The 10862-nt window shown below is 44.0% G+C and overlaps 1 protein-coding gene across 3 annotated transcripts; it reads right to left on the bottom strand.

Moving 5' to 3' along the window:
- Window positions 1-241: 241 nt before the first annotated feature.
- On the bottom strand, window positions 242-10129 carry LOC129708574 (probable transmembrane reductase CYB561D1). Of its 3 annotated transcripts, none has more exons than XM_055654384.1 (3): window positions 9880-10129; window positions 7822-7859; window positions 242-1913 (listed from the first exon to the last, which is right to left on the bottom strand). In XM_055654384.1, the coding sequence occupies exons 1-3, from the start codon at window positions 10025-10027 to the stop codon at window positions 1410-1412; spliced, it is 690 nt and encodes a 229-aa protein (XP_055510359.1). In that variant the 5' UTR covers window positions 10028-10129; the 3' UTR covers window positions 242-1409. The 3 variants fall into 3 exon arrangements, with proteins under 3 accessions (XP_055510359.1, XP_055510361.1, XP_055510360.1); XM_055654386.1 differs by having other exon boundaries at window positions 9863-10001; XM_055654385.1 differs by having other exon boundaries at window positions 9876-9986.
- Between the last annotated feature and the right edge of the window lie 733 nt (window positions 10130-10862).

The raw sequence follows: 10862 nt of genomic DNA, 5'->3' as shown, positions 1-10862 counted from the left end.
GAGAACGGGTTCTCTCCATATAGAGTTTGTGCATTCGCTCCAAGACCGCGTGGGTTTTCTCTGAGATCTTCAGTTTCCTCCAACACTCCAAAGACGTACAGATTTGTAGGTAAATTGTCTTGGTATAAACGTAAAATTGTCCCTAGTGTGTTACTGTGTGGGGATCACTGGTCAGTGCAGACTCGATGGGCTGAAGGGCCTGTTTCCGCACTGTGTCTCTAAACTAAACTAATTGAATAAGTTTGATGACCGTGCTGGGTTTTATTTAAAAAAGATTTAAAGATTCCAATAACTTTGAAAGTTAAATACAATGCAAACTGACCAACAAATTTTTTGGCACGATTATGTACAGAAAACCCAGAATGTCACGCAGAAAGATAATATATGCCTTATTAGCCAAGGATTCAAAAACCAGAACAAAAATTATGGCCGCTGCATTTAAATACATCACAAGAGGGAAAAGATGAACAATTTGTGTCACATAATACTCATAAAATACAACATCGGACAATTGGACACGGACCGTGATAACAATTAAAAACGTGAATTATTTTAGATACATTGTTTACATAATGCAACCTTGTGCCCGATATTGAATGGAATTTTACAGAAGTATTTCCATCGTCGCTGCTAAATTGATGCACAAATATAAAAAATAAATACCATTTGGAACGTACGCATTTTCAATTATTTTAAAATGATTCCACAGGCAGTCAACTGATTCCATGACCAGCTGGGATGTTATTTGGCAAATGATTTTCTCTCTGCCCTGTGCTCAACACTATAGGGCTGGAGGCCAAGTCTGCGGAGTTGGGTAAGAAGGAACGGCAGATGCTGGTTTAAGCCGAAGATAGGCACAAAATGCTAGAGTAACAGGCAGCATCTCTGGAGCGAAGGAATGGGTGACGTTTCGGGTCGAGACCCTTCTTCAGACTAGTTAAGGAAAAACCTTGTAAATCTTCAAATCTTGTAAGGCTTCATCTGTAAAGATAACTGGCATTTCTCATTGCCATGATTTACATGATGTTTCCATTGACATGATGTCTCATGTCTCTTGCTGTGTTCATTTACACATTCCAGAAGTACACATTAACATCTTGTTATTTGATAACAATATGCATCCATTAAGAACTTTAATTCCTATACAGCATATACTTCATGTCCCAAGGAGAGTCCACAGGCAACAAACAACACACAATGTGTCAAGAGAATACATTACTTTGTCAGCACAAAATAAAGTGGATAGGGTGGGGGAGAAGGAAATAGGAACACTAAAAGGTTTCTTACAGCTGGTTTAGTACAAAGATATTCCATTTGCCCAGCTCAATCAATCACTGCAATTTAATTTGACTTTGAAGCTCATCCTTGCTGGGTAGTTGAGAAATGTGCACTTTGAAGTTGATCCAATATTAAACTTCTATTTTCTTCTTGGACAGGTAACCACTATTGACTTGGTTCATGATAACAAGAGCTGGAATCAGCAGTGTGATTATACACAAGTACCACACAACTGTGTTAACCTGGGATGTGAACCAGTCAGAGCATAATCCCAGCATGACCGTGGCCATTGCCATCAGGTAAGCCAGTAGACCGCATGTGGCATGGTAAAGCCGCAGCCTAGCCACGGAGTAGGTATTGATCAACTGTGGAAACAGAAGGCAGAGGCCGCAAAGCAACTGACCGCCCACAGCAATGGCAGTGCCGATACCCAGGATGCTGTGCCAGGAGGTGAGGTGCGGAGACTCCGAGATGTTCTTGCTGGAAACAATGAAAACCAGGCCAATCGAGCCAAAGATCGTGGCAAGGACTTGCATGACCCAGTGTAGTCGCACCTTAGCTTGCACCGTGCAACAGAAAAATGGGGAGCTGTCCTTCGAGAACGTCAGAATGGCTTCAGTCATACAAAAGCAGACCTGAAAAGTAAATCAAATACAGATCTCATTAATGCAACTCATTGTGGTCAGTCAATACCAAATATTGTTTGATCTCATTAATGCAACTCATTGTGGCTTTTCCCACTGAGTGTCAATACTGAAGTTATTCTTTGAGCTTCCAGTGAAGTAGGGTCCCGACCCAAAATGGAATGGAGGGTTATGGTCTATCCGGGACTAGTTATGTTCGGCACGACTAGAAGGGTCGAGATGGCCTGTTTCCGTGCTGTAGTTGTTATATGGTTATATGTTATATGGTTATAAAATGTCATCTATCCGTGTTGTTCAGAGATGCTGCTGCTGAGTTACTCCAGCAATTGCAAACTTTGTGTCGTCTGCAAAGCAGCATCTGCAGTTCCTTGTTTCCCCTAGTCAGGTCTGACAATCATTGCAGTCTCCTAATTCTCACCTCTCCCATATTTCCAATCTCCTTCCATTCTGTATTGGTGTCTTCAGCCAAATCCTCAGCTATTGCAATATTCACCCTAAACCCCCCTCTCTGACAGCCATGCCTGGAGTTACAGATTTTCAAAGAGGTTATTGGAAAAATCTGCATTGTATGTTTCCTGAATACATTTCCACCTTTAAAGGGTTAAATAGAGATTCAGCTCAGTAAGACCCACACTGAAGAGTTGATTCTAACATCAGCTCACATGGAATAAAATAGATAGACACACAATGCTGGAGTAACTCAGCAGGTCAGGCAGCATCTCTGGCAAAAATGGATAGATGACATTTGGGGTTGGGACCCATCTTCAGACTGACTGTTGGGTGGGTGGAAACTGGAGGCAAAAAAAAGCCTACGACAAATCTGGGCTGGGAACAGGTGATCTCTAGCAGGGTGATCCCTTAACAGGCCAATTTAAATTAAATATTTTCTTAAATTAAATTTTAAACAATTTTAATTAAATTGCCGACATCTCCTGGCCTGTCCTCCATGGATGGTCCATGGCTTCTGGATCACTGTTCAGATGTACGGTACTTCAGTGAAGAAGATCTCACGTTATCCTGCACGATTAGATTCAGTGAATAGATCAAATAAAGGTTGTCACTGGTGATACCGATGATTACAGCTTGATTTCAAAGAACAGAGTTGGCCAGCTGGATATCCGACAAAGAATTATCCATCTATCAGTAGCACAAGGCAAGTGATCATGTTGGCATTAGGAGCTTGTACATCAAGCTTGCTGCTTCTTTTCCTACATTAGCACATCCTGCAGTGGCAGTATTTTATTCGAGGTCACCCGGTCTACCACCTGAGCATGTGAATGATTTTAGTTTATAGTTTATGGATACCCAACGAGTCCGCACCGACCAGCGATCCCTGCACATTAACACTATCCTACACTCACTAGGGACAATTTACTTACACCAAGCCAATTGACCGACAAACCTGTGCGTCTTTGGAGTGTGGGAGGAAACCGAAGATCTTGGAGAAAACCCACGCTGTCACAGGGAGAACGTACAAACTCCGTACAGACAGCACCCGTGGTCGGGATCGAACCGGGGTCCCCGGCGCTGCATTCGCTGTAAAGCAGCAACTCTACCGCTGTGTCACTGTGCCATCCCTGTGGTCCCAAGGCAGTTTTTTATCAACTAATTATTTGAGCATGATTATATCTGTCCATGAGACCATGTCTAACAGACTATATCTGTCCATGAGAACTCAGCACATACAGATATTAATAAGAACTCGCAGTTCAACTTTAAAATGGTCTGGACCATCCATGGAGGACAGGCCACTGGATGTCGGCCACAGATGACCTCATGCAGGGTGTTTCCTCAATAGGCCAACATTAAATTAAATTTAAATTGATTGAAATTAAATAAAATTGATTAAATTAAAGTATTATATTTAAATTGGTCTATTTGGGAACAGCCGTGCCTGAGATCATCCGACTTGTCCCAGTCATTTATTGCCTCCAGTTTTCACCCCACCCCCAGTCTGATCAGTCCCAACCCAAAATGCCTTCTATCCATTTTCGCCAGAGATGCCGCCTGACCTGCTGAGTTACTCCTGGGGATTGCTGAAGAAGGGTCTCGACCCAAAACATCACCTATTTCCTTCGCTCCATAGACGCTGCCTCACCCGCTGAGTTTCTCCACCATTTTTGTCTACCTTCGATTTCTCCAGCATCTGCAGTTCTTTCTTACACAACACTTTCTCATCTACTCCATATACACTAGGGGCAATTTATTGAGACCAATTAACCTACAAAAATGCATGTCTTTGGGATGTGGGAGGAAACGCACGTGTCAGAGGGAAACCATGCAAACTTCACACCATTGGCACCTGTGGTCAGTTTGAGCCACGATCTCTGGTGCTGTGAAGCCCGTTTTACAGTTAAAAACCACACCCTTTCACCAATTCATTTTTCCATTTCAAAAAGACATTTGATAAACCATACACCTGAATGCTACAATTCATTTGTACGTGTATTTGTACATTACAATCATGGCACTTCTGTACTTCTCGTTGATTGCATTTATCTATGGTACGATTTTAATGTATTGTATAAAACATTTTTCACTGTGTCTGAGTAAGGGACAATAAAGTATCATCATCAAATGACACTTTATTCCATTTCAACTTTGTTCTATTGTTCTTCGGTGGGAGCCAGGTTCATTTTATTTTCCACTCTATCCCAATGCTAGCACGCTGTATTCTGATTTTGTTTTTAACAGGCAGATCAACACTGTCCAAGAACAACAAAACCACCAAATCTCCATTAATATTGCCAAAAAAAAAAATAATTCACACAATCAGTGTGCAGACACAATAAATTAACTGTAGGTAGGACACAAAAAGCTGGAATTACTCAGCGGGTCAGGCAGCATCTTTGTAGACTAAAGATGCTGTCTGACCCGCTGAGTACCTCCAGCTTTTTGTATCTATCTTTAGTTTAAACCAGCATCTGCAGTTCCTTCCTACAGAAAATTATCTGTAGTTCTATTCCCATCCAAACAGTTAATTGACTCAATCGTGATTTTCTTTGGCAATTAATAGGCGACATACACAGTACCTAGTGTAGCAACTACTGATATCACTTTGTGCTTAACACCACTTGTTTTTTGTTTTATTATCATGTTGCACATACAATCAATAACATATATGAGTAAAAAAGTTAACAAAGTAAATCCTCTCAAAGTGCGCTGATCTTCTCAAGCAAATGCAGTCCACTTCAAGTATAAGCATAAAACATCATTGTATAGATGCAACCATGTGTTATGTTTATATTTGAAGTGGAAACTGCTGAGATGCATGTTGTAAATGTGCACAAATAAATTCAAGTTTCCCTCAAACTGTGGCAGCTGAGGATCACAAAGCAAAAAAATGCAAAACAAAAAGTATTAATGTTCAGGACAGCCTCTGGAGACTTTGCGCCCCACCGAGGTTCCCGGACGTTGCAGGTGGTTGCTGGAAGTTGCAGGTAGTGGAAGCAGGTAGGGAGACTGACTAAACCCTCCGGGAACCTCACGGACAGCTTGGGTAGGGCGCAAAGTCTACAGAGGTTTCCGTTCAGGTTTCCTAAGTGGGACGGGGCATTATGCCAGAGCCTTGGGTTCAATCCTGACTGTGGGTGCTGCCTGTACGGAGATTGTATGTTCCCCTGTGACCATATGGGATTTTAGGTTCATTGGCTTTGGATAGAATTGTGAATTGTGCCCAGTGTGTAGGATGCTGCGCGTGGGAACAGGTGATTGTTGGTCAGTGGAGACTCACCGGACTGGGCTAAAGGCCTTGTTTCCACACTGGATCTCTAAAGTCTAAAGACCCAATGCTATGAACATTGAATTCTCCAACTTTAGGTAACCTTACCCCCTTGCCTCTCCCTTTCTCCTTTCCGCCATCCCCTTCCTCTGGCTTCACATTCCATGCATCTTCTAACCTTAATATGCTTATTTCACACTTTTCGTCCTTTCATTTCTGGACTTCGTCGCTCACCTGTATCCAGCTATCACTTGTCAGACTTTGTCCTGCCCCCACCTCTCCTCCCCAGTATAATCAGTCGGAAGAAGGTCCCCACCAGAAATACTACCTTTTCATATTCTCCAGAAATACTGCTTGACCTGCTAAGTTACTCCAGCATTTTGTGTCTTTTATTTGTAAACCAGTATCTGCAGTTCCGTGTGTCCGCCTATCACTTCCCCAACTACACACCACTATAATCAGCCTGAAGGATTCAGACCCAAAACGTCACCTACCCTTATCCTGCAGAGATGCTGCCTGACTCACGGAGTTACTAGGAGGGCAGCACTTTATGTCTATATTTATAAAAGGGGATGCATGTTTGCTGCAAGGTATGTATTCATTCTTTAAATGATGGCCATTGCACATTTTCTGTCAAAAATGTTAATGTATCCTTTCAATCTAACATAGCCAACACATGCTTCATAGCTTTGCAGTTGGCATGATTTCATTAAAAAAATTGATTTTGAACAATAATTCATTTTGAATTTTTATATAAAATCCTGCTATATTATAGAAAATTACAGAGACATAGGCGGTGAATTGGGAATAGTCTCAAAAATGGCACGGATTCAATAAGTTCAGCACTGCTCTCTAGTTGTGGTAGAATGGTTCAGTTGCCTGATAACAGCTGGTAAGAAACTGTCCCTGAATCTGGTGTGCATTTTCACACTTCTATACCTTTTGTCGAAGGGAGAGGGGAGAAGAGGGAGTGGCCAGGGTGCGACTCGTTTTTGATTAAGCTGCTGGCCTTGCTGAGGCAGCGTAAGTCAATGAAAGGGAGGTTGCTTTGTGTGATGTTCTGGGCTGCGTCCACAATTCTCTGCTATTTCTTGTAGTCTTGGATGGAGCCGTTCCCAAACCATGATGTGGTGCATCCCGATAAAATGCTTACTATGCCACATCTGTCAATGTGCTGGAGTCCTAAGATGTGCGTGTATCAACTTCAGATGCATACATTTGAGAAGAACAAACATTCAAATAGCAAGTGTGTAGGAAGGAAGTGCAGATGCTGGTTCAAACCAAAGGTAGGCACAAAATGCTGGAGTAATTCAGCGGGTCAGGCAGCATCTCTGGAGAGAAGGAATGGATGACGTTTTGGGTCGACACCCTTCTTCAGCAATCCCCAGGATTCTGTCACAGATAAATAGATCTGTGGCAGGTTTGCAGACTGAGGCTAGTTGGCTGTCAGTGGGATTGGTGCTTGGACCCCAACAATTCATGATCTATATCACCCTCCATACCAACATCCAGCCTCTCACTTGCGTTGGTCCTGCTTGGGATCCCACCCCCCTGCTAATCTCGTTTAAACCCACCCGTGTAGCCCCAGCAAACCTGTCTGCCAGGATATCGGTTCCCCTTCAGTTAAGAAGCAACCCATCCCTCATTGCTGAGAGGTAGAGGTGAGAGAGAAGCAAGATCGCACGTATGGCATTGCGTATATTTGGAATCTTTACATAGAAAATGATATAGTTGCCATAAAGTAAGTCCGGTGAGGTTCACTAGACACCTACCAAGGGCAGCAGATTTGCTTTGTGAGCAGGAGTTATGCAGATTATGCCTATAAACCCAAGCTTCGAAGAAATAAGTTTACAATGAATGCACACAAATCTTAAGACCGAAACACAACATTTTTATAGAGCACCAGATAAATGTTGGTATAGACAAGTTGAGAAGGGAAAGGGAAAGGCATACAAAGTTAAAACAAAAAGTTCTACCGACTTACAAAATTTAATGTTGTTCTATTAGGAACAGCTTGACAAAACATCCATAGAATGTTCAAAAGTTTTAAATTACAAACTAACAAAGTCAGAGTTCTGTCAATAGAAGTGGGAATTTCAGAAAATACAGATGATCATCTTGAATCAGAAGGAACTACTTAAGTCAAATCATTTGTTTATGTCAAGAATGTGCACTTACTGCCACAGACATGCAGGCTGGGTGCCAGGAGAAACGACCTGGAAAAGAACACATTTTCAGCGGATCAACATTTTGAGGAAATATCTTTCATGGTGCACCATAAAAGGCATTGCTTCGAGCACCCTGCATTATAGAGGCAATTGGCATTGCCATAGCCAGTGAGAAAAGATGCAGACCTTTCACTTCTGAACCCTAGCACCAAATACAGCCCAGGCTGACAGGTAATCTTTTTATATTACAGATCACAGATGTAGCCATGACCACTCACATGTAACTAGCTTATAGAATCATAGTGTCATACAGCATGAAAACGGGCCCTTTGGCCCAACTTGCCCACACTGATCAACATGCCCCATCTACACTTGTCCCGCCCCGCGTTTCCCTTTAAACCTATCCTTTCGAGACCCGAAACGTCACCTATTCCTTCACTCCATAGATGCTGCCTCACCTGCTGAGTTTCTCCAGCATTTTTGTCTAAAGGAAACAGCTTTATCATAATTTCTTTTTTGCATATCTTTCATTCATTTGTTCTACAGTACATCTCTCTACATCAACGTCTACATTCTCAGTCTGAAGAAGGGTCTCGACCCAAAATGTTGCCTATTCCTTTTCTCCAGTGATGCTGTCTGACCAGCTGAGTTACTCCAGCTTTATGTGTCTATCTCGAGCCAAACCACCTGTTCCTGTGCTGCATGACTCAATGTTTAAAGCAAACTAGCCACCTGTATCTATTACAAACCCACAGACTCTAACAGTAGACGTGGCAATATCTCCTCTCACCAAGTTAGTTTGGTGGAAGACTAATCTAAATCAGCCTGCTAAATGCTACCTTCACCACCCTGTCTACCTGTGTTGCCAGTTTTGGAGAGTTACAACAGGGCTGAACACGCACACAGTTCTCCAAAACTGGCAACACAGGTAGACAGGGTGGTGAAGGTAGTATTTAGCAGGCTGATTTAGATCAGTCTTCCATCAAACTAACGGCGAGAGGAGGTAATTGCCACGTCTGCTGTTGGAGTCTGTGGGTTTGTAATAGATATAGGTGGCTAGTTTGCTTTAAACATTGAGTCATGACTGACCATGCCTGTCCCGCTGAGTTACTCCAGCATTGAAACTTACAAAATTCTTAAGGGGTTGGACAGTCTAGATGCAGGAAGATTGTTCCCGATGTTGGGGAAGTCCAGAACAAGGGGTCACAGTTTAAGGATAAGGGGGAAATCTTTTAGGACCGAGATGAGAAAAACATTTTTCACACAGAGAGTGGTGAATCTCTGGAATTATCTGCCACAGAAGGTAGTTGAGGCCAGTTCACTGGCTATATTTAAGTGGGAGTTAGATGTGGCCCTTGGGGCTAAAGGGATCAGGGGGTATGGAGAGAAGGCAGGTACAGGATACTGAGTTGGATGATCAGTCATGATCATATTGAATGGCGGTGCAGGCTCGAAGGGCCGAATGACCTACTCCTGCACCTATTTTCCATGTTTCTATGTTACCACGAGGGAGAGCGCTTGAATGAACTCGCACCAATACTACATATGCTATTTTCTGCACCCCATATATTTTTTTTCCATTTCCCTACTATTCTTGTGTTGAGCTTGACTGGATTATCTGATTTGACTGCGTAGCATGCAAAACATAGCTTTTCACTGTACAATAATAATCCCTTTTTACACCACCCATTCCCACCTGAAACTGCAGATGCTGGCTTAAACTGAAGATAGACACCAAATGTTGGAGTAACTCAGAGGGACCGGCAGCATCTCTGGAGTTTAAGAGGGAACTGCAGATGCTGGAAAACCAAAGGTAGACAAAAGTGCTGGAGAAACTCAGCGGGTGCAGCAGCATCTATGGAGCGAAGGAAATAGGCAACGTTTCGTCCCGAAACGTTGCCTATTTCCTTCGCTCCATAGATGCTGCTGCACCCGCTGAGTTTCTCCAGCATCTCTGGAGTGACGTTTTGGGTCGAGACTCTTCTTCAGACTTATGGCTGGCTGCACTGTCCCTGCCCCTGTCCCTGCCCGCCTGACTTGGCCCCACTTACTGCAGCCACTCACTCACTGGTTCCCAGGCGGCTGAGCACTCCCACGTAGACGCTGATGGCCAGGGCGCTCAGGTGCGCTGTTGCTCCGGCTGCCTTCCGCAGGTACAGGTAGAGCCCACCGCAGCGCCGCCTGGCCGCCCCCTTGCCCGCTCCCGCCTGGTTCATGGGCTCTGACCAAAGATCCTATGGCTCTGACAGCCCCGCTCGCTGCAGGCTGCAACACACACTGGCCCCGGCTCCGGCTCCGGACACGCTATTTCCGCAATCCCCACCAACCCGGAACAAGGCGGGCTATTCACTGATTGATGGCCAACACCACAAATGGCGAGGAGCAGAGACGTTAAAAGCTGGGGTAGACAAAAATGCTGGAGAAACTCAGCGGGTGCTGCAGCATCTATGGAGCGAAGGAAATAGGCAACGTTTCAGGAACGTTCCAGTTCCAGGCGTACACTAGCCCTATCCCCCAACTCTTTCTCCGCTACATTGACGGCTGCATCGGGACCTCATTCTGCACCAGTGCAGATCTGATGGACTTTATTCACCACTGACTTCCACCCTTCCTCTTCAAATTTACATGGACTATCTCTGACACCTCTCCCCCCTTTCTCGATCTCTCTGTCTCCGTCACAGGAGAGACTATTGACTGATATCTCCCACAAACTAGACTCCCAGAATTATCTGGACTACACATATTCTCATCCTGCCTCTTGCAAAGATGCTATCCCCTACTCTCAATTCCTCCAAGATGACGTTTTCCATACATCTGAGATATCTTGTCTATGAGATACTCCCCTACTGTCATAGATGGGTTCCTCACGAGCAACTGCTCTGGGTCCTGCAGATCTTCCCTCACCCCCCCCCCCCCCCTCCTTCCATAAGCAACCAAAACACACTGTAAAAAAAGTTCCCCTGGTCCTCACCTTTCCCCCAACAAACAACACACCATCCTCCGACATTTCCTTCACCACCGTGATCCCACCCCCAATTACATCTTCCCATC

Source organism: Leucoraja erinacea, chromosome 24 (assembly GCF_028641065.1).
Source record: "Leucoraja erinacea ecotype New England chromosome 24, Leri_hhj_1, whole genome shotgun sequence".
In the NCBI taxonomy this organism is placed as follows: Eukaryota; Metazoa; Chordata; class Chondrichthyes; order Rajiformes; family Rajidae; genus Leucoraja; species Leucoraja erinaceus.
The sequence above is the reverse complement of the archived record's forward strand: the minus strand, read 5'-3'. Positions and strand labels throughout refer to the sequence as shown.

Bases quoted from the DNA above. Each gene is read 5' to 3' on its own strand.
- LOC129708574 (XM_055654384.1), bottom strand. From the start codon at position 10,027: ATGAACCAGGCGGGAGCGGGCAAGGGGGCGGCCAGGCGGCGCTGCGGT. The intron at 7,860-9,879 runs GTGAGTGAGTGG...GTTCTTTTCCAG, and splicing joins GCTCAGCCGCCTGGGAACCA to GTCGTTTCTCCTGGCACCCA. The intron at 1,914-7,821 runs GTAAGTGCACAT...TTTACTTTTCAG, and splicing joins CAGCCTGCATGTCTGTGGCA to GTCTGCTTTTGTATGACTGA.